The sequence below is a fragment of the Pempheris klunzingeri genome, chromosome 13 (genome assembly GCF_042242105.1).
Source record: "Pempheris klunzingeri isolate RE-2024b chromosome 13, fPemKlu1.hap1, whole genome shotgun sequence".
Lineage (NCBI taxonomy): Eukaryota > Metazoa > Chordata > Actinopteri > Acropomatiformes > Pempheridae > Pempheris > Pempheris klunzingeri.
Window position 1 is genome coordinate 1,068,409 of NC_092024.1, and position 22,238 is coordinate 1,090,646.

The 22,238-nt window shown below is 42.0% G+C and overlaps 2 protein-coding genes across 5 annotated transcripts; both read left to right on the plus strand.

Moving 5' to 3' along the window:
* Positions 1-4,369: 4,369 nt before the first annotated feature.
* LOC139211676 (alcohol dehydrogenase 1-like) lies at positions 4,370-21,168 on the plus strand. 4 transcript variants are annotated; one of them, XM_070841999.1, is made up of 10 exons: positions 4,370-4,479; positions 5,479-5,580; positions 5,787-5,928; positions 6,144-6,231; positions 6,511-6,730; positions 7,284-7,544; positions 7,663-7,795; positions 8,392-8,530; positions 15,235-15,274; positions 16,294-16,391. In XM_070841999.1, the coding sequence occupies exons 1-9, from the start codon at positions 4,462-4,464 to the stop codon at positions 15,266-15,268; spliced, it is 1,137 nt and encodes a 378-aa protein (XP_070698100.1). In that variant the 5' UTR covers positions 4,370-4,461; the 3' UTR covers positions 15,269-15,274; positions 16,294-16,391. The 4 variants fall into 4 exon arrangements, with proteins under 4 accessions (XP_070698100.1, XP_070698099.1, XP_070698103.1 ...); XM_070842000.1 differs by lacking the exons at positions 4,370-4,479; positions 5,479-5,580; positions 5,787-5,928; ... (3 more) ...; positions 7,663-7,795; positions 8,392-8,530 and adding exons at positions 10,158-10,282; positions 11,503-11,604; positions 11,766-11,907; ... (3 more) ...; positions 14,790-14,922; positions 15,014-15,152 and having other exon boundaries at positions 16,294-16,566; XM_070841998.1 differs by lacking the exons at positions 15,235-15,274; positions 16,294-16,391 and adding an exon at positions 8,635-8,968.
* LOC139211878 (alcohol dehydrogenase 1-like) lies at positions 19,093-20,984 on the plus strand. Its single transcript, XM_070842302.1, has 5 exons — positions 19,093-19,107; positions 19,540-19,619; positions 20,008-20,227; positions 20,456-20,716; positions 20,838-20,984. Exons 1-5 carry the CDS (start codon positions 19,093-19,095, stop codon positions 20,982-20,984), a joined length of 723 nt encoding a protein of 240 aa, XP_070698403.1.
* Positions 21,169-22,238: the final 1,070 nt, after the last annotated feature.

Consider the following 22,238-nt stretch of genomic DNA (forward strand, 5'->3'; position numbering starts at 1 on the left):
CTAAATTTGTTTTAAACTGAATTCTCTGGGTCAGTACAAAAGTGCCAAAAATGGAAAAAGATCTGAAGCATGTCATCGGCCATGTAATCACAGTGGAGGAGAGTAAAGTGGCCACACATACAGGAGACAGCTATGTTGCATAGCTCCAACAATCACAGAACACTATTCGTAGTCTTACACTCACTAACGGCCAATTAATCATCCGAACATTTAATTGCACCTTTGTTCACTAATTTGATATTTCATTTTTGGACCATTCTGTTGTGTCTCCATTGACAGTGCAGTCAAATATAGTATTTTGCTGTTTCCTCATCCCATCATTTAGGTATATGATTGCATTTAAATGAATTATGGCTTAATGAAGTCCCACGACTCCACTCATGTATAGTGGTTAAACTATTTTAAAAAACACATTTAATTTACTAATTAGAAATCCAGTTTTCTTATTTGATAACTTTAGGGTGCACTGTGTAGGATTTAGTGGCAACCAACTTAGTATCTCTTGTTTTACTGAAAATATATCACTCAGGGGGGTCAGAGTGAGACACAATCCTTGCAGACACCCAAAGGCCTGAGAAAACATGTGGATCTTGTGTTTTGCCTCAAAGGTGCCACAGAGGGGATCATTTAATTGAAAATAGTAAACCGTTCCAAAGCTTTGGGGCAGCTACTGCTAGCACACAGACAGCCTTCCTCCTCCTTGGAGGGCCGGCCAGGAGCAGCTGGTCAGAGAATTTGAGAGATCTGGGGGGTTGAGAAGGGGCAGAGGAGCTCAGATGCACTGGGGGTGCCAGGCCACGTGAGGTTTAGAGGCAAATGATAGAGCCTCAACCTCCAGTTGACCAGTAGCCAATGCTGTGACGCCAGTACAGTTGTGATGCTATCTCTCTTCCTGTTTCCAGCTACTGGCCGAGCAGCAGCATTCTGCACCAGCTGCTATCGAGGCAAGGATGACTGGCTGCTTTCCAAATAAAGAGCCGAGAGGCATTTGTGACAGTGCTCAGGTCTCTGAATGAGAAGAGGGGTTTGAATTAGGCGCCGTTTCTTAGCTGGAAAGTGCTTCCTTTCACAACCGAGTTAATATGTTGGACAGATTTTAAAGCTGGATCAAAAATGGCACCAAGATTTCTGGCATTGGGGTGAAGGTTCGGTGCCCAGGTGGTGGTCAGCCATAACCCCTATTGGAGTAGAAGGGACCAAAGAAGATCACATCAGTGTCACTATCATTTACTTGAAGCCAACATTCCACATTAAGGAGGGACCTAGCCGCATGGTTATTATTATCACCAGGTTGTAAATGGAAGGTATAGCTGAGTGTTTCAGGTGGTTGTACATCACTGAAAACATAATTATGAATACTGTATTCCCTTTCTCCCAATGGATGTCCCTAAATTCTACACACTGCACCTTTAAAGAAAGCACCATTGTAATTCAGACTGATAGGAATGGAAACGAACCTTCAGTGAGGTCATTTAATCGTCTGTTTCACATTGAGCTCGGTGGCCTCTTGTTCCCACAGCGATCAGTTTGGGAAGTGTACAAAACTGAAATTATATTTAGATTCTTATATCTCCAGTCCAGATGGGAGAAGACCTAAACTATTAAACATTAACCTGGTGTGTTGGTGTGATTCAGCGCTGTGCTATCCATCATTTTCATGCCTTGTAAAGACGCTATCTCTGTGCTTTGACTTAAAAGTCATTAAATGTAATCAGTGTGACTGGGAAGAGGTTTGCGCGCTTACTTGCATGGTTTCAGGGTTTGATGTGTGCGTTCTTGCACTTTTGCTCCTTTTCTCTTGAACTATTGGTTTTACCTTTGCATTGTGCTACTGAGCTTTGGGACGACGACGCTCCGACGGAAGGCAGCTGCAAAAAGCAGATAAAAAAAAAGTATAAATAAAAAAAAGTCACATGCATACATTCACACTTGCATGTATGCACACTGACAAGTATTGTGTAACCTCGGGTTCCTCATACTAATGCATGTGCAGTAGGAATTAGTCACTGACGCTGCTCTGCACCACAGCCAGTGGTGCTCAATGATATACACTGTTCTGCTACGTGTGACTCTTTTTGAATGTTGTCATAAAAATCCACTTCATTCCAGAGAAAGGTAACATATCTGTCTGGGCTTTAGGGAGGTTCTTTCTTTTTTCTTTTCTTCATAATAATGTTTATTTGTAAATGGGAGATGTTTGTGTTTATTTAGTTGTCTCAAAATCTGAATCTTTGTATTACGAATCATTGTCAGTGAGCTAAAAGCTAAGAGTTACAATGCTACTTATATAATTACAGAATGTTTTTTCATATGTATTTTTAAGTTTGCACACTTGAAAGTCATCAAATGATTTTAAAAGTAGTTGTTTCCAACTTATTTTAATATCAAATATAGTTCTGAAATACCCAAAACACCATGGCCTGATGTTTTAATGAGGATGTGTGTTAATATGAAATGGATCTTCACAGTACCTTTAGAGTTATTGGTACTTGATGAACAGTAAACAGATGTATTATTGTGACAAAGAATAATCCATTGGGTCCCTTAATGATCTCAGCCATTAAACCACTTCGGTCTTGAAAAAGATGCTCGAAGGCAGAAAAACCAGGCCTTTGTTTAAGCTCTATGAGAGCTGTTGATGGAAGATGGTCCCAATATTTTGTACAAAGTTTATATTGTTTCATTGAAAAGGAGCTTTTGAGAATATTTTGTTTACTATAGAGTGACCCGGGAATGATGGATATCACTATTACTGGCAGTTTTTATTCCAAGTGCTCCAGTGTGCCAATAATAGAGGCAGTCATTGCAGTGGTTGAGTGCAAGTTACCACACATCAGAGAAAATAATTTTCTGATACAGTGCCTTCGAAGCAAATGATTTTGTAAGAATTCTGATCACAGTAAATGCCATGCCTTGGATTGTTCATTTTTACAGTCTTATTTGACTTCTTTTACTACTTTGTCTTCAGCCGTACTTATAATTATCACTGGATGTGTCCTCTGTTGACTAATTGCATTTGATCATAGAAAATGCACTGTTTGCAACATATCAGCATATTATTAATATGTAAAGTGTCACCCACGTCAATGGTATCAGTAGATCATTAAAACAATAAAGACAAAGCTATTTTGAGATCCCATCATTTTGTTAAGACTCATTTTTAAAAGGTTCAGTGGCTAAAAAAACATTTTTGTTATATTTGCTAACGAGGAACAAGAGACGTTTTGGTCATTTCCAGCGTGCCTGAACAAAAACAACCAATCAGAGCCAGGAGCGGTCTCTAATACAGTGTCATGCTGCTCAGCCCCTGCCCCCACACACACACTCTCACTCAGTCAAGGTCATTATTAAAAGAACCTGGAGGTTCTTTAACATTTTCAGGCAAAGTCCGCTCTCTTGAGATATGACAAACGACCTTTATTGCATCAGAGACCCTGCACTGTCCCTTTGCACCAAGTTAGTAATTTAGGTTCTTTGTGAACTGGCAACTAATGCAGGTTCCACAGACATCAATCACACACATTATTTCTTATTTCTTATAACAGCCCTGTATCTGCCTACAGTGAGCTGATCTGTAGATAAAGAAAAAAAAATATTTTTCTCTACTGCATGCATATCATTCCCTCTTTACTTGTATGTGTTTACAGGCCAGTCTTGCCCAGTCCGATATGGTGGCGACTGACGTTTTGCAGCAACAAGCTGAAGCAGTTAGTGAGGCGTTTGTCACTGTTTCAACCTATTTATCACATCCAGGTTTAGCTGCCATTGATGTGGAACATATATTTTCTCTACAAGAAGCACAACACTGTTGTTGATAAGAAAGAGGTTTTTGCCGTGATTGCTATCCAGTCGTGGCCAAAGGCATTTTGGAATGCCCTTTGGAATTCAAAAATGAAATGAGAGGTTGCAGCCTAATTTGCAATTTATAAATTGGTCATGTGGTATCAGGCCATGAAAAGCTGTCAGGCATAGCAACAGTAACTAAGGAGAGCAGTATATTGTGAATCGTCACTTTGATTAAAAGCACATGTATTATGAATATAGGAATATGTAAGCATAATATAAACTAACAGGCAGCTAATAGTTTTGAAAATGATTGTTTAACTAGAAATATATATTACTTGCATGATTTACACTCATCATCTGTTTGTGTCAGCTGAGCTCCACATCTGCTGCGACATCTGTTGCCCAGATTTCACAACCTGATGACAGTAGCATTATTATTTTACACTTAGAGATAAACAGCGACTTAAAGCGCAGTCAAGTCACGTCAGATATTATTTATCAGGCTCATTGTGCCTCTACAGACCCTGCCCATCTGAATGTTTGCGTAACTATTTCCTTGCAGCAGTATTTAAACCTCAAGCTCAACTTCTGTCCTCCTCGCTCTCTGGTCCTGCAGCTCTTTCTTTCTCCACTCACCGCTCATTTTATAAACACTCACTCACTTTTCCTGCAAAAATGGCCACCGCTGGTAAGGTAGGTACATAATTCAATCTGCAGCTGTAATGTTTTTATTTGTTTGTTTGTTTTCTGAGTGTAAGTAAAGTATAGTAGGTAATAAACCAGAACATCAGAAAAATAATTAACACATCTGAAGTGATAATTTATGGGTGTAATATACCCAGCTGTTACCTGGCATAAAGTGTTTCAGTGCTCTCTCTTTCAATACAATTCTCTTTGCACATGCATGTTTATTTCACTCAAACCAACTTAGAATTAATACTTTTACTGCACTAAAGATATATAATAATAACAATAATAAGATTTAAAAAACGTCGTGTTCTCTTTCTGTCCCCTCCGACGTAGTGGACTGTTGTATGTCCTACTTTGGCTTGGCACACAGTTTTAAACTATCCAGACAGTTTTGCGCAACGGTGGATATTTGCAAAGATGAGAGACTAGTGGACCAAAAGCAATAATAGTGAGAGCCCAAGAATTCATGGAAGTCTCACAGTGGAACAAAAAAAAAGTACGGAAAAAGACAAGGCAGATCACTTAATACGACAACTGATTTACTGGATAGTTTACTCAGTGATCCTGAATTTGATAAACCCTCCTTTCTATTATTCTGTTCTAGTTACATTTATGCCTGCCAAGTAAGTCATGTGGACTTTAAACTGTTGCTTTTCATGTGATGTTTGATTTTCAGGAGCCACTGTGTCAGAGAAATGGGAACCACTGTACTCCACTGTTAACATGCAGTTAAAAAATGTCAAGTGAATATGGGAAACTCATTTGTTTACTGTTTGCTTTGATGAGCATTTGCATGGTTGCACATAATAAAATGCAAAGAAATATATTTAAATCTCTCAACTTGTTTGCCAGGTTAATAAAATGCACTTTAAATTTGACACGCTACGTGAGCAGATGCTTGAAGGGCTTCAGGAAACTCTCTCTGGAAACCCATCCTGGTATGGCTGAAGTGTGGCAGCACCCAGTAATGAGAGATTTCTGTGCGGTGTCGCTGCCCTCTAGGTCATCAAGTGCAAGGCAGCAGTGGCCTGGGAGCCCAACAAGCCTCTGGTGATGGAGGATATCGAGGTAGCCCCACCCCAAGCCAACGAGGTCCGCATCAAGGTGAGAGACACCCCTCCGGCATGGGTTGCACATGCACACAGAGACCTCTTGCTACATTTTTGAGTCAGGGTTAACCAGATATTTAAGGTTTAGCGCGTCGTCAGTCGCTAATGCACCTTTAAAGAAAGTACAATACCTTACTGTTCGAAAGAAACGAGCGTCAGTGATGCTCAGTGTTCACTGTGTCGCCGTTGTCTTCGATGCAGATTGCAGCAACCGGGGTGTGCCACACAGACCTGTATCATCTGTTTGAGGGGATGCATAAAGACGGCTTCCCGGCAGTCCTTGGCCATGAGGGAGCTGGCATCGTGGAGAGCGTTGGGCCTGGAGTCACCGAATTTCAACCAGGTCAGTTAAAGCTCACTACCTCAACACTTTGATATGTCACACAGCTCGTGTTTATCATAACTTCATTCCACACACACTGGTTTATACACAGGGAAAGCCCTGTTGGACTTTGCGGTAGCAATGTGTAGAGCAAGGCTTGTTTTTGATTTGTTGATTTGTAAATTGGCCTGAAATTAATTTGACTGTGTCATGACAACATTGTGTTTGTCCTTCAGGTGACAAAGTGATTCCTCTGTTCATCTCCCAGTGTAGAGAGTGTCGCTTCTGTAAGAGTCCTAAGACCAACCAGTGTGAGAGTGGATGGTGAGTTCATCTTTTCTTCTCATCTGATTCATCCAGGACGTGTTCAGAAGGTTATACAGCTATTCGATGGGCGGATAAGATTTATGCTCAGTGTCTCTACATATTTCACAAGGTTCACTGTGTCAGTGGAGGAACTTTAAATGACATACGGTGATGCCACAGATCATTGGAGTTTGGATTTCATCATTTCATTGCTCATATTGGCAAATACTTGGTCACACCCTCTAACAACAGGAGCACTGCAAGAATGTAGTCTCAGGTTGTGCTTTTTCTGTTCAGGTCCGCTGGTCGTCATGATGTCATGGCATCACCAGATACCAGGTTTACCTGTAAGGGGAAGAAGGTGCTGCAGTTTATGGGAACCAGTACCTTCTCTGAGTACACTGTGGTTGACCAGATGTCTGTGGCTAAGATCGACCCCGCTGCCCCTCTGGACAAAGTGTGTCTCCTCGGCTGTGGGATCTGCACAGGATATGGAGCAGCAGTTAATACTGCTAAGGTTTGTATATTTGACTGTTAGGGTAATAACTGTTGTAGTGACTTCCTCCCACACCACTCATGGACTATTAACCCATAAGAACCCGGACCTTTTTCTCCTTTAAGTAAAATTACGGGGGATATAAAACAGACCACAAGGAGCACATTTCTGGACTTGTTTTTGAGGTACTACCCCTACTGTCTAAGATCTGAAATGTTATTATACTAGATATTAGATATGTCACAGCATTATTTGTTTCATATCAACTTGTTCATAAAATATGGTCAGGACAGGATAATTGTAATCTAAGACGGTATTAGAATTGTTAAATTGTTTGAAACGCACGTTTTAATAACAAAAACAAACTATTTAAAATGAGCTAGTTTTGTCACAGGTTTTAAATCAGGGAACACAAAGTGACACTGTGTCACATGACTGCACCAGGATGTTAAGTAACTGTAAAGCTGTACAGGGAAATTTCCAGAATATTTGAAAGGTCTGTGTCACAGTGGTTCTTATGGGTTAAGAAGTCCAACCTAAAATGCCACGTTAACCAAAGTGTGTTTTACTTTAGGTGGAACCAGGCTCCACATGTGCAGTGTTTGGCCTGGGAGCTGTGGGTTTGGCTGCAGTCATGGGCTGCAAGGCTGCAGGAGCCAAGAGGATTATCGCTGTTGACATCAATCCAGAGAAGTTTGAGAAGGCCAAGGTGTTCGGTGCAACCGACTTCGTGAACCCAAAGGACCACAGTAAACCCATCAGCCAGGTGCTGTCTGAGATGACCAACGGAGGAGTGGACTTTTCCCTGGAATGTGTCGGGAATGTGGCAGTCATGGTGAGGCGGACAGAGTGGTTTTCATAAAGATGTGATGGAAATTGGCTCAAGTGTTATCCAACTATCAAAGTTGGAAGCCTTTTTTACAGCTTCTGTCTCTGCTTTTTTCTCCGTCTAGCGTGCTGCCTTGGAGTCGTGTGTGAAAGGCTGGGGTGTCAGTGTGCTGGTTGGCTGGACAGACATGTACGACTTTTCTGCCCGACCCATTCAGCTCATCGCTGGACGCACCTGGAAGGGCTCCCTGTTTGGAGGTGAGACTAACTCGCTTAATGCTTAGCGGGGATGACCAAATATGGTCTTCCCCCACGAAGTAATGACTGTACTGTACTGTAGCTGTCACCGTCACAGTTTGTCATCCGTCACTTTCGATTGGTTGTCAGTCTCAGGAGGGTCTTCTGAAATATCAGCCCACCAGGAGAGAGAGTGGAGATATGGATGTGTATGAGCGGTGTACTGCAGATGAATGCAAAGAGCAACTTTCCATTGGGACCATGATGGACAAATTTAGGATAACGCTCATCCCTGAAGTTATTTCGGTTGAGTTTCTATCGAACCCAAATGAGCTGAAACCAGCCGAGCTCAGACTACAGTTGTTGAGATGAGCTGGGGATCAGAGCAGACTTTGTGTTCAGCAGCAACCAAAGGCCTCTCAGTATATATGGTACGGTCTACCGTAAGGCTCAGCGGCCATGAGGCCAAGCAACAAATCCTCTCGACCCAAAGTCAACCAGTACTACATACAAAAGCTTGTTGGCTAGAGCTCTGCAAATAACTTCGGTATATTGTATTAATAAGGGAAAACTCTGTTTTCGATTACTTTACTATGTATTTGTCCTCTGTGGTTTAGGCTTTAAGAGCAAGGACGGCGTGCCTCAGATGGTTAAGGCCTACCTGGACAAGAAGGTGAAGCTGGATGAGTTCATCACTCACAACATGACCTTGGACCAGGTCAACAACGCCATTGAACTGATGAAGCAAGGCAAATGGTATACTTACACTCATTTCTCCACCACCATTAACTAACTAGCTACACAAATGAAGATTCAATACATGCAAGTTCTAAAATTTGTGTTTTGCTTTTGCTTCGCAGCATCCGGACGGTCCTGAGTGTTTCTCCACAGTAAAACCAATAAGTTGTTTCAATGACGCCAAAATCATTTAATGGTGATGCCTGATGTGTCAGCATGTTCATACACACGTTCATACCTTAAATCAGCTCAAGTCCTGCTCACAATCATGTGGCACATTCATACACATTCATGTTATCATTCTAATATTCATGTGTTCTCTAATGAGAGTCCACTCTCCAGTGATAATAAGTCCAGGAAGTCCTTCAACCAGTTATGTTTATTGCAGCATATCAACGTTTGCTTAACTTGGCAGTCAGTTGTTGAAATTATTATTAAAGGTCAAGTGAAATGAAATTGCTTTTTTTTTTTTGTCCTCCACTGCACTACATATCTGCTGTGTAAATCACATGCCCTTTGCTCTTAAGAAGAAAACCAGAAACACAACCAAAATCTTTCCTCCTTTCATGATGTCACTGTCCAGTTCTGCATTGATTTGACATAACTCTGTATTCGTCAGTGTGGATGGTAGATTTCCACGCGGCCAATCAAGTCGTGCATGCAGCAATAATATCATAGCAGATGGTCATACTGAAGCAGCAGCCTACTACAAACATAGACTTTGAACAGCCGCTAAGTTAATGACCTATTGTATGCAATGATCATATCCTATAAAAACAAATGTACTTTGTACTTTTATTTATCCCTGGTGAACTTGTGAAAACAGTTTTCAAATACATTGTGCAAGAACAGCTGACATCTTAACCTGAACAAAATGTTTACACAAGTAACAGCGCCTGCAGTCGTCCCATTCGCCAACATCATTGCCAAGTAATAATAGAAGGGATCTGTCACATCTCAAAACAAACACTGTACAAACAACAACCAACATTCGCTGGCATAAGTAAGGATTGCAAATTGTTAGGAATAAAATTGCAAGCCAGACTGTGTCTATGGATGTCTTGAGGCAGTGATGTAACTAAACTTAAATATAAGTGAAGGTATGTAAATTGTATGTGTGTATGAGCTGATGCTGCCTTCCATATAACTGGACAGTAGTTGGGAACAACAGGTCTCAAACTTTGGGTTTATCACAATGCAGTGTGCATGGAACACTAGTAGTAGTCATTTGGCCCCTGCATGGATTATACACTAACTAAAGGGTTGATCTGAGAGCGGACAGCCAAAGTTAGTGATTAGCAGCTTAAGAGTTTGTTTTCCACTGCAAGTGGCCAAAAATCAGTTAGTTAGTTTAAGATACCTCCAAGGCCAAGGAGTAGCATACTGATGATCAGTTTGATCATTTGACCCTGTAGGATGGTCTTCTCAGCAAGTGGCTTCAGAGCAGCACACAAACATGATTTACTCCAGAAAGGTCTCTTCTATTATAATCAACACAAACCATGTAAATAAAAAGTGAAGTCTATATACTGCAGGGGGAAAGTCAGAGCGGCTGATTCCACACAGGCTTTATGTGTGTGCACTGATAACAAATCCCTGCCCCTCCCGATGCCAGCCCAACTGTTGAATACTGCTGCCAGTATATAAAGCTAAAGTCCAAGATCTCTTGTTCTCTCCTCCCCACTCCTATCCTGCAGTCGCAGTCCTCTTGTAACCCATCTCTCACCTGTTTGCACTTATCTGTGCAGCAAAATGGCCACAGCTGGTAAGGTAAGTGAGGGAGCTCATATTGATGGGATGTTTGTGTTAGTTTTTTGTGCCTTTGCTGCTTATATCATATCACATGTTTGACACACGTGTGTATTTATGCACACATGAATATCATTTCAAGGCAAATAATTTTATTTATCAAACCTGAGGCATTTAATCAGTAGTGTTCTTGCTCTTCCTACATTAATCTATACTGTTCTAAATAAATTTGCTTTATATGATACTTATTTGCATTGTGGCCTGTCAGCTGATTTGACACTGAGTAGATCTCCAGACGAGTGGTTGTCTTCAATTTTAGCACAAACGTTTGCAACTTCACATTCTGGTTCGTGCTAATGCAGCACGTTGTCTATTGCAGTATTTGTGAAAAGTGGACACTACGTTGCTTTGCTTATCTCCTTCTTCGCCCAGACTGATGTGAGATGCAGGAGAATTGACTATATAGAGCAAAGGTGTCAAACTCAATCAAAGAAGGGGCCAAAATTTAAAACACGGTCTAAGTCGCGGACCAAACGGGCTCAACATTTAGTGAAGAGTCTAAAAGTGACTATTTTATTATAATATATAATATAATGATATATATTTTATTCAGAAATATGAATTTAAACAGCCAAACTTCAACAACTTTTCCTCAATAAAGTAAACACAATTTTTAATTATTTTTTTCTTTTTTCCACTTATCCTCATGGTGCCGTCTTATATTTATATTCTTTAATTACGGCCACATTAGCTCCACAAACAAGACGCACAGGTTTTACCTCCGATATCGACAAACAGGTAAAACACCTGCTTTGAAAGTCTGTTTTCAAAGTCCACTTTTCGTTTAGCCATTTATTTTGGGGGGGGGGCTAGCTTAAGTGTCAAAGTGTAAAAGTGCTGATCGGTGTGTCATTGTACCAGCGGGAGGAGGGGCTGCTGCATGGGTCTGGACTAGCGCGGCAGCTGTTCACTGCATTGTGGGATTTGCTGTATGAGAGGTGGGAGTGCTGTTTACTGACGGGCTGTTGTTAATAGTCACATGAAATTATCTTGCAGGCCGTATATAATTGAGGGCCTTGAGTTTGACATGTCAGATATAGAGTGTTCAGAGTTCAACAAAAGTCCACATTCCTATCCTCCTATTTGGAAACTCTTCCTAGTATAGTTTAACAGCAGTAGTCCTCAGTTATGTCTGTCATAGGTCATGCTGGGTAATTTCATGTGGCATCACTGCCCTCTAGGTCATCAAGTGCAAGGCAGCAGTGGCCTGGGAGCCCAACAAGCCTGTGGTGATTGAGGAGATTGAGGTAGCTCCACCACAGGCCAACGAGGTCCGCATCAAGGTGAGAGACACCCATTTTACAGAGCACACAAAACTAAGTAAGTGTCAATACGATGTGAAAGTGTTGCTGGTACTGCTAAACCCACTGAGAATGAACACTCGTCAGTCTGTCCCCTTCATCATCTTTGTATCTTCGATGTTTGGCTCCTGTCGTCGGTGCAGATTGTGGCGACTGCAGTGTGCCATTCGGATCTGTACCACCTTTTTGAGAACATGCACAAAGACGGCTTCCCAACAGTTCTTGGCCACGAGGCAGCTGGGATCGTAGAGAGTGTCGGGCCTGGAGTCACTGAATTTCAGCCCGGTCAGTTTTGAAAAGTACTACATTTTGGAATAAATGCTCTCTTTCCGATAGTGAAATGAGAAGATTGTTATTTCCCATATCCTGATTAGCTAAGCTAAGCTAATGTAAATACACTGTTGCCCATAAAGTTGGAATAAAATGTTTTTTACCTCTTCTCATGAAATGATTGTGACAATGTGATTTATTCTTGATAAATAAAGTTTATATCTTCTCAACTTTATTGATCAAACTCTTCCAAACATATCATAGTGAAACTTAAACCACAAGTAACCTTTGCAAACGGTATTAAGCACTGGGGCTCAGAGACAGGAGGGACCCAAACGCACGACGCAAGACACTCTTTGACAGGTGATACAACTCTTTAATACAAACAAAGACAAGATACCTCCAATACACTTAGTGTGGGATACAATGGCTTGACTTGATAACAATAGAGACCTTGACACTTGACTTGACAAGACAATCTAGCACAGGACAAGGGGAGAAGCAGACTATTTATACAAGAGGTAATGGGGAACAGGTGGAAACAATCAGGGTGGGGCAGACAATCACAAAGGCGGGAAACACACAAGGGCAGGAAGTCAACAGCCTGAAACGAGAGGACTAGACACGAGTGAACTTAGACAAATTAACAAACACGACAACAACAAACGGTGTATTCAGGCTTTAACAAAATTGGGGGTATTGAACAATTATTCCAACTTTAGGGGCAACAGTGTATATGAAACAGCTAGCCTGGCTCTGTCCAAAATTCAGAAATAAAGTGGCCATCATGGCTGTCACTTTTTATTTTCGAAATTCAAACTTTCGTTTGAATATGGGAAGGAATTCAAAGTTCACAGTCTGGTGCTCCAGCAGAGGGTCAGTTTTAGCTATGCCCTACTGACCATCACTAAACTAAGCTAATAAATAAAAATGGCAACATTGTTTTTGTCTTTCAGGAGACAAGGTTATCCCTCTGTTCCTCGCCCAGTGTAAAGAATGTCGCTTCTGTAAGAGCCCAAAGACCAACCAGTGTGAGAAGGCGTGGTGAGCACAATAAGCACTCATCTCCTGCCATCCACTACATCCTCTCTTCGTTCCCAACTTTTCACTCCATTCATTGTCTTAATAATGTTATTTAACGCTTTAAGTATGAACTTAATATGCAAAACTTACTCTGAACATTCATACAAAGCATGAACTGTATCTGCTGCAGAGCAGCATTCAAATTTTGTGTCAGGTTTTTTAAGTCCCAAGTTCCTTGTTCAGGTCCACTAATCATCCTGGTGTGATGGCACCGCCAGAGTCCAGGTTTACCTGTAAGGGGAAGAAGGTGCTGCAGTTTTCAGGAACCAGTACCTTCTCTGAGTACACTGTGGTTAGACAGATTGCTGTGGCTAAGATCGACCCCGCTGCCCCTCTGGACAAAGTGTGTCTCCTCGGCTGTGGGATCTGCACAGGATATGGAGCAGCAGTTAATACTGCCAAGGTTTGTATATTTGACTGATTATATTTGAACATAATCACATATTATGGGACCTAAAACCTTTCCTTTGATTATTACTGTATGGAGCATTACGAAGTCCAATCTAAAATGCCACATTGACCGAAGTGTGTTTTACTTTAGGTGGAACCGGGCTCCACATGTGCAGTGTTTGGCCTGGGAGCTGTGGGTTTGGCTGCAGTCATGGGCTGCAAGGCTGCAGGAGCCAAGAGGATTATCGCTGTTGACATCAATCCAGAGAAGTTTGAGAAGGCCAAGGTGTTCGGTGCAACCGACTTCGTGAACCCAAAGGACCACAGTAAACCCATCAACCAGGTGCTGTCTGAGATGACCAACGGAGGAGTGGACTTTTCCCTGGAATGTGTCGGGAATGTGGCAGTCATGGTGAGGCGATTGTGTTTCATCTGGTAGAAGAATATAGTGTTGTGGTGTTAACCAACTATTAAAACACAGTATTTATTCCAATTAAAACCAACTGAGCTTACTTGCTCCTTAACAGTGGCTATTGCAGAAGAGCATTATTCAAACTGATAGTAAAATATAACAAAGGATCATTTAAAAAACCATTAAATCATTATTAAAAACAGTGACTTTCCATCCAACAGGCATTTTCATAACTGAGGATCCCAAACAGAAAAGGTTTTAAGGTTTGACTGGGAAAAGGCCAGGGATGACCTATCAGACCAGGACCTCAGGTTGCCTTTTGGCTTATGGGAGGTCAGGAGGTCAGCTTTATATTCTGGAATTAACCCCCTACAAGCCTTAAAAGTAATAATTAAAACCAAGATGGGCCGACCTATAATTCTGTGATGAGTCTGAATATATGACAATCGGGAACTTCTCTGAGGTTTACTATAAAAAATTGATGCCCCATTGATATCTTCAATGCATAAATGGAGGTTGTTCATCTGCATAAAAATTGTAGCTGATATTGGTGGTAGTGGTAGCATATAAATGGAAAATAGTAACGGCCCAAGAACAGATCCCTGTGGAACTCGATTGTTCCTAATTTCCACACAGTACAGTATGCACGAGGAAGACAGAGTTTAGTTATAGTGTGGGCAAAAATGAAATATTGTGCCTGATGTTTTTTATTTTGTCATAGAACAAAAGATAAAAATTGTTTACATTTGTCAGTTGAGGGTTCAGTAGACTTGATGTGTGACTTATAACGTTGAAGAGGATTCTGGGGTTGGGTCTATGTGTATTAACGAGGACATTGTAATACCTTCCTCTGTCATTTTTACTGCTTGATTAAAGGTCTTCATTATGTCCCTCAGATTCTGCAAGTCTATAGGCTGAGTAGAGCCACTCAATTTTCATTCAGCAGTATGACAGACAGACCTGCACCCTTCTGGTTACAAGACCACTGACTTTGTGCCTGCCCTCCAATTAGCGCAGTGCCTTGGAGTCCTGTATACCAGCTTGGGGTGTCAGCGTTATTGTTGGCTGGACAGACTTGGAGGACGTTTCTGCTCGACCCGTTCAGCTCATCGGTGGACGCACATGGAAGGGTGCCCTGTTTGGAGGTGACACTGACTAATGACTCTTTCGTTAGTTGTATTCTAGAAAAGACTTTGTGCTCTTATTTTGGAATTTTGTGTGCATTTTGTGGCTTAGGCTTTAAAAGTAGGGATGGTGTGCCTCAGATGGTTAAAGCCTACCTGGACAAGAAGGTGATGCTGGATGAGTTCATCACTCACAACATGACCTTGGACCAAATCAATGATGCCATTGAACTGATGAAGCACGGCAAATGGTAGGTTTATACTCCTATACTTTCTCACAGATAAATTACCAGGTGCATGTCTGCTTATTTCTCTTTCATTTTTGTTCCACAGCATCCGGACGGTCCTGAATGTTTCTCCACAATAATTCTATAGTTTTACCAGTGGCAGGCCGTTCATTTTACTCCTGGGCCTTCAGTGGCGTCCTACCTGAATCAAACCACCTCTTAATACCATAATTATGACGTCACGGCTATAGAAACCATCAATATTATACAGAAAGGCAGTATAACAGGACGCTGCATCGCAGACAGGTGTCTCATGTTATGAGAATGAATGACATCACTAAAGCAAGAAACCCAATTAAAAGAACTCAACAAGTCACCAAACACTCGAACCACCGACTGGGCTCCAAACACAGTCGTTCAGTTACCAACACCAGACGTTCTCAGCAACACACTCTGCTCCTCGGAGCCTGTAAGCCGAGGGTACCGCTCATAGTTGCTGACCTGAAAGTGGCGGACGAACCCTTTTCCCGGCTGGGACAGGCTCGCTAGCTTCGGGGTGGGCCGGCATTTCCTCAAAATGTCCAGCTTTTCTTGGAAAGTCCACCTTGAAAATGGATTTCTAAGTAGATCTGTGACCAAATGAACATCTTCTCCTCCGTCAGCCGTTGTGGGTTAAAAAACTGCTATTAATACTTAGGATGATGATAAAGTTTTAGCTCGTGCAGGTCACTACAGGTAAGAATCGCTAGCTTTGGCTAAGCTCTCTGACCAGCCAATCAGAGGACGTGAAAATACTGACTTCATCGTACGCCTGCTAGAAGGCCCTGGGGTCACCAACTGGAAATCTGATTGGTTAAAGCAACAGTTTCATTGTGATGTATTTTAAGCTACAGGTGCCTGCACTTTAGATCCTGAAGGCCTCAGGGCAGATTTCTTTGACCCTGGCAACACATGATGGCTGAAATATGATTGGATAAAAGCTCTAATATAGACACACTGCTGGAAGCCCCCCAGCCCAGAGACACAGAGACACGCTATGAGATGAAGAGCATAGACTATTAGGAATAATCTAAAATGATTAATGGGAAAATATTAAAAGGTAAATCAGTGATTCTGAGTTTAGGCCAGCAGAGAAGGCCTTGCTGGCCCTGACGGCCCACCACTGAGTTTTACGCACAGATCCCTAAAAAGACCACTGTGTAGCTTTCAATGTAACTTACCACTGTATCACACAAAATCACAGTAATATAGAATATTATAATATCATATTATATTAAAGAAAGAATAAAGAATATGATGCATGTCGTAAATTATCAAATTATGCACAAAACACCTGATCTTAACCGAAACAACACTACTGGATTGGATTGTGGGCAGATTGTGAATGTGAGAATCATCTTAAGTGTTCACATAAGCAGAAGGTAAACATGTCTAACAAGTTGTTATAGAGAAAAATAAATGATCTAAACACATGGGATCTGTTTGTGTTCTGGTTTTATTGTGTTGTATGTCATAGGAACAGCATTTACATGTCTACAGCATTGTCTGTTATGTCTTTGAATGCTCTATTAACCCACGTTTTAAGTGTCAGTCAAATAGTTTTAGTTCAGAACTACTTAAACCGAACACGTGTACATGTGTGTGCTCTGTAAAATGGGTTTCTCTCACCTTGATGCGGACCTCGTTGGCAGTCTCCTCAATCACCACAGGCTTGTTGGGCTCCCAGGCCACTGCTGCCTTGCACTTGATGAACCGAACCAAACCGAACTTAGCAGACAGCATTGTAATTATTCTTCTAAGAATGGCTCCAGGATTTGTCCCCAAGCAGTGCTTCTGCTTCCTTCTTCAAGAATTTATAATTAAGGATTTATAATAAGGATTTTGCAGTTAAACAACAGGCACACTAAATCCACAACCCACACACCTGCAATCTCCACACACCTGTTCCTGATTACCAATCAAGCCACCTACTCCTCCCCTGCCTCTATAAGACCAGCTCAGTTCTTCACTCGTTGTCAGATTGTCTGTTTCCATATGGTATACTTCAGGCTCCCTGTTACTAGACTTCTTGTCGTGTTCCCCGCTCCACCAGCCTGCTTCCCCTGGTCTCTTCCCCTGGTCTCTTCCCCAGCCCTGCTTTGGTTCATTGGTGTAAATAAACCTCCCTGTTTCCCAACCTACCCAACCTGTGTCCTTGTCTGCATTGTGGGTTCAGCCAGTTCCGTTCAGCCTAACAGGAACCTTCTTCTGTGAGGCAACAGTATTTTTTACTGTGTGCTATTACGCACAGAAAAGAGAGATGAGGCATCATTTTGAGACAATGAGAGGAGCTGATGTGATTGGCTATGATTCCTATAGGACTTGAACCAATCAACAACACATCAAATAATGCAAAGTATGATAATGAATCTCCCTAAATCCTTGTTTCCATTCCAACCTGGGTGCACTGCACAACCACCAGGAAAATGCTCAATGTATGACACCACACTGCAAATCAAGTAAACTTGATTCTGTACCTGATCCCCATCTGGGTACATTTGTCTGTGTATGATTGAGGAGATTGAGGTAGCTCCACCACAGGCTTGTTGGGCTCCCAGGCCACTGCTGCCTTGCACTTGATGACCGAGAGGGCAGTGAGGCCACATGACATTTCAGGAAGGTTACCAACCCTTCAGTGTTAAGTAGACTGATAGGCCAGGGTTAGCAAGTGCACCACTGAGTAAATCAGTTGTGTTTTTGTGGTCTACCTTGAATTCATGAGTGTTTCTTTAATCCGCTGGACATATCATGGAGTCTTGGGTTGCCACTATTAGCTTTTTTGTTTTTTTGGCTTACTGGTCCTTCATCTTTGCCAGTTACCCAAAACAACCCGGATAGTCTGAAACTGTCGTGTCAAACAAGACGAGATAAGTCCATGAGTCAGAGCAGACAGAGACCAAGATAGAGGTGGAAAATAAGAGATAATGAAGATTTTAACTACTAAATAAATGACTTCACATCACTGCATTTCTGTAACCCGGTGCACAGTAAAATACGACGCAGGGAAACTTATTTATTTGTCGCTCTTTAGTGCACCCATCCACATTCCAGCCACTGAATCAACTAACCTCACATACACTAATGAACTGCATGCAAAATGGAAACACATTTAAATTACTAAAATTTATATAAATTCTATGTAAAGTATGTTGTTTTGTGTTATACGAGTATAGCACCCAACATAAATGCACCCGTGTCAAATATATCATAGGACATAAGGACACAGAAAAACTAATACAAACAACTCATAAACATAAGCACACTTACTTATCTTACCAGCTGTGGCCATTTTTTTCTGCCAAGATATGAGTAGACAAGCACCAGAGGGGTAAAGGGAGGACTGCAGCTGCAGGACAGGAGCAGGGAGGAGAGAACAAGACATCCTGGACTTTAGGTCTATAAAGTGCTTTGTGCACTCGGATGGGCAGGGACATGCTAGTTCAGTTCCTTGAATGGACAGCAGATGTGGAGCCCGTGTGGAATAGAGAAGAAGCCACCACAAGAAATTGAATGAAAAAATACATTTATGATCAAATGACAGTTTACAAATCACCTCCAGTCTTTCATTAGCTATTGAGACTTCATGGACTTTGTGAAAGGGAAGCTGGAGAAGGGAGAACAGGGAATGCCAGGAACAACTTTTCCGAGACATGAAATTCTTTTGAAACTCATTTCTTTGCTCTCACAATGAGCTGGTTCTCAAGAAGCCTCTGGAGGAGGTGCACATGTTCCCACTTGGACTTTGAGAAGATGAGAATGTCCTCCAGATAGACAAATACACAAGTGTTAACCAGGTCCTGGAGAACCCAGAATAGCAGCTAGGTGAGGTGCATTATTCAGAGGACCACAGCAGTCCTGTGTGTGACGGAGCATTGGAGGTGGCCTTCAAGAGAAGTGACCTTCATGGGTTTGGGGACAGTAGTCCATGATCACAGAGACGGTGTGTGATTGTCCAGGCTGGAAGAGCAAATTCTAAATGTACAGTCCATAAGCACAACAGACTGTTTGAAATAGGATGCCTTGTGCTCAAAATTCACTTGATTGGCAAACGCCCCATTGACCATCAAAAATAAGCCGCTGTGGAAACATGGAGGAGCACACTAGGGACCAAAGCTGTGCTGTTTGGATAGTCATGGCATGGAAGCATTTGAGAGGCAGTGTGTGGAAATAGTTTGGGATTCTACACCATAAATGTCAAAAACACCAGACTGCAACAAGGCTTAAGGCATTACACCATATGGGTTACACTGAAATCTAAATTATTCAGACTTGACGTTTTGAAAAAGTGGTAGCCCTAGTGACCAAAGCCTCTACTGCTCACTAGCATGCACATTAACAGAATGGTATCGACAATATGGGGTATTAATTGAAGGGTGTCCCTCTGTTCCTCGCCCAGTGTAGAGAATGTCTCATCTGTAAGAGCCCAAAGACCAACCAGTGTGAGAAGGCGTGGTGAGCACAATAAGCACTCATCTCCTGCCATCTGCTGCATCCTCTCCGTTCTCAACGTTTCATTTCATTCCTCGTGGATGTGGTCATAGGGTTTTATGAACACTAAGGGGAACGCTGTTCCAAAGCCGAGGGGCTGTAACCATAAATGCATGACCGCTCTTGGTTTACAGTCTAGTTCGTGGAAGCTTAGATCAGCTGATCTTAGGGGCCTGGCTGGGCTGTAAGGGGTTTAAAGTGCTTTAATATTAGGAGTCAGCTGCTGAAAGGATAAGTGGCTATTAAATGAAATTAAATCTTTTCCAGAGACTCATTCATACTAAGTGGACTGGGGGGGTGGGGCGGCATTCATATTTTGTCAGGTTTTTTAAATCACAAGTTCCTTGTTCAGGTCCACTAATCATCCCGGTGTCATGGCACCGCCAGAGTCCAGGTTTACCTGTAAGGGCAAGAAGGTGCTGCAGTTTTCAGGAACCAGTACCTTCTCTGAGTACACTGTGGTCAGACAGATTGCTGTGGCTAAGATCGACCCCGCTGCCCCTCTGGACAAAGTGTGTCTCCTCGGCTGTGGGATCTGCACAGGATATGGAGCAGCAGTTAATACTGCCAAGGTTTGTATATTTGACTGCTGCAGAGAGCTTACATTAGACTGAAATAACACAATGAGACATTTTGTGTTAAGTGCCTATAAAATTGGAAGTTCTTACCCAGATCAGAAATCCTCTGAGAACATAATCACATATTATGGGACCTAAAACCTTTCCTTTGATTGTTACTGTATGGAGCATTACGAAGTCCAACCTAAAATGCCACATTGACCGAAGTGTGTTTTACTTTAGGTGGAACCAGGCTCCACATGTGCAGTGTTTGGCCTGGGAGCTGTGGGTTTGGCTGCAGTCATGGGCTGCAAGGCTGCAGGAGCCAAGAGGATTATCGCTGTTGACATCAATCCAGAGAAGTTTGAGAAGGCCAAGGTGTTCAGCGCAAACGACTTCGTGAACCCAAAGGACCACAGTAAACCCATCAGCCAGGTGCTGTCTGAGATGACCAACGGAGGAGTGGACTTTTCCCTGGAATGTGTCGGGAATGTGGCAGTCATGGTGAGGCGAACCATTAAAAAAACTTTCTAATTAAAGTCAACCAAGCTCAATTGCTTTTTTCCAGCAGTAGGTATTGAAGGAACGTCTTTCATGAGTACCTGACTTTATGCTGTATGTCCAGCGCAGTGCCTTGGAGTCCTGTATACAAGCTTGGGGTGTCGGCGTTATTGTTGGCTGGACAGACTTGGAGGACGTTTCTGCTCGACCCGTTCAGCTCATCGGTGGACGCACATGGAAGGGTGCCCTGTTTGGAGGTGACAACGACTAATGACTCTTTCGTTAGTTGTATCCTAGAAAAGACTTTGTGCTCTTATTTTTCATTTTTGTTCCACAGCATCCGGACGGTCCTGAATGTTTCTCCACAATAATTCTATAGTTTTACGCACAGATCCCTAAAAAGACCACTGTGCAGCTTTCAATGTAACTTACCACTGCATCACACAAAATCACAGTAATATTCATTCAAAGAATACGATGCACATCATAAGGAGATGTATCAAGTTATGCACAAAACACCTGATCTTAACCGAAACAACACTACTGGATGGATTGTGGGCAGATTGTGATTGTGAGAATCATCTGTAGTGTTCATATAAGCAGAAGCTAAACATGTCACAGTGTTCTTAGAGAATAATAAATGGCCTAAACAGATGGGATCTGTTTGTGTTCTGGTTTTATTATGTTGTCATAGGAACAGCGCTTACGTGCTTACAGCATTGTCTGTTATGTCTCTGAATGCTCTATTAAACTGTGTGTTAAGTGTCAATCCGACACATTTACTCAAATCAGCCTAATTATATCAATGTTTGCTGAACTTAGCAGACAGTATTGTGATTATCCTGCTGGGATGGGCTCCAGGATTTGTCCTGCAGAGCTTCTGTCTGTTTCTTGGAGAACTTGGAGAGATATTGCAGCTAAACAATGGGCACATAACAGCTGACGTTCACCACTATGAGATTTTATTGTGAAGAAATTGCAGTTATGATTGTTCTGTTTTCTATGGAAGCGGAGAGCAGCCATGTTGCATTCAATTTTTTTTTGTCCAATTATCTCAATGTCATTATTTTGGGAAAACAATAGCTGATTAAGCAGTTTCCTTGTTTGGGTTTCCACACACTAGATTTAGTGTGTTTACCTTGATTTACATCTTGCTAAATTAGTACTAGGCAGCTAAAAATAAATAACACAGGCTACAGACGGTGTAGTATAACAACTGTACTTGTCTGACAAAAGTAGCACCACAACCTCACATTTTTCACAATTAATTTTCACAGTTCACAAAGTAATGATTTGTTTTGATTTAATCATGACGATCCAAATAGGAGATACATGTGCAATAGTTGATGCAGAGGTGCGCGCCCCAAAGAAAAGCCCACATTACTGGTCGGAGGGAGAGACGCACCTACTTTGAAACATTTAGAAAGACTTGTACACCAACAAGGTTTTTTGGACATGTGCAAATATCACAACACCTGTCATGGTCGTCTCTCTCTCTCTCTTGCTTTTCTTTTGCAGGTCCCTG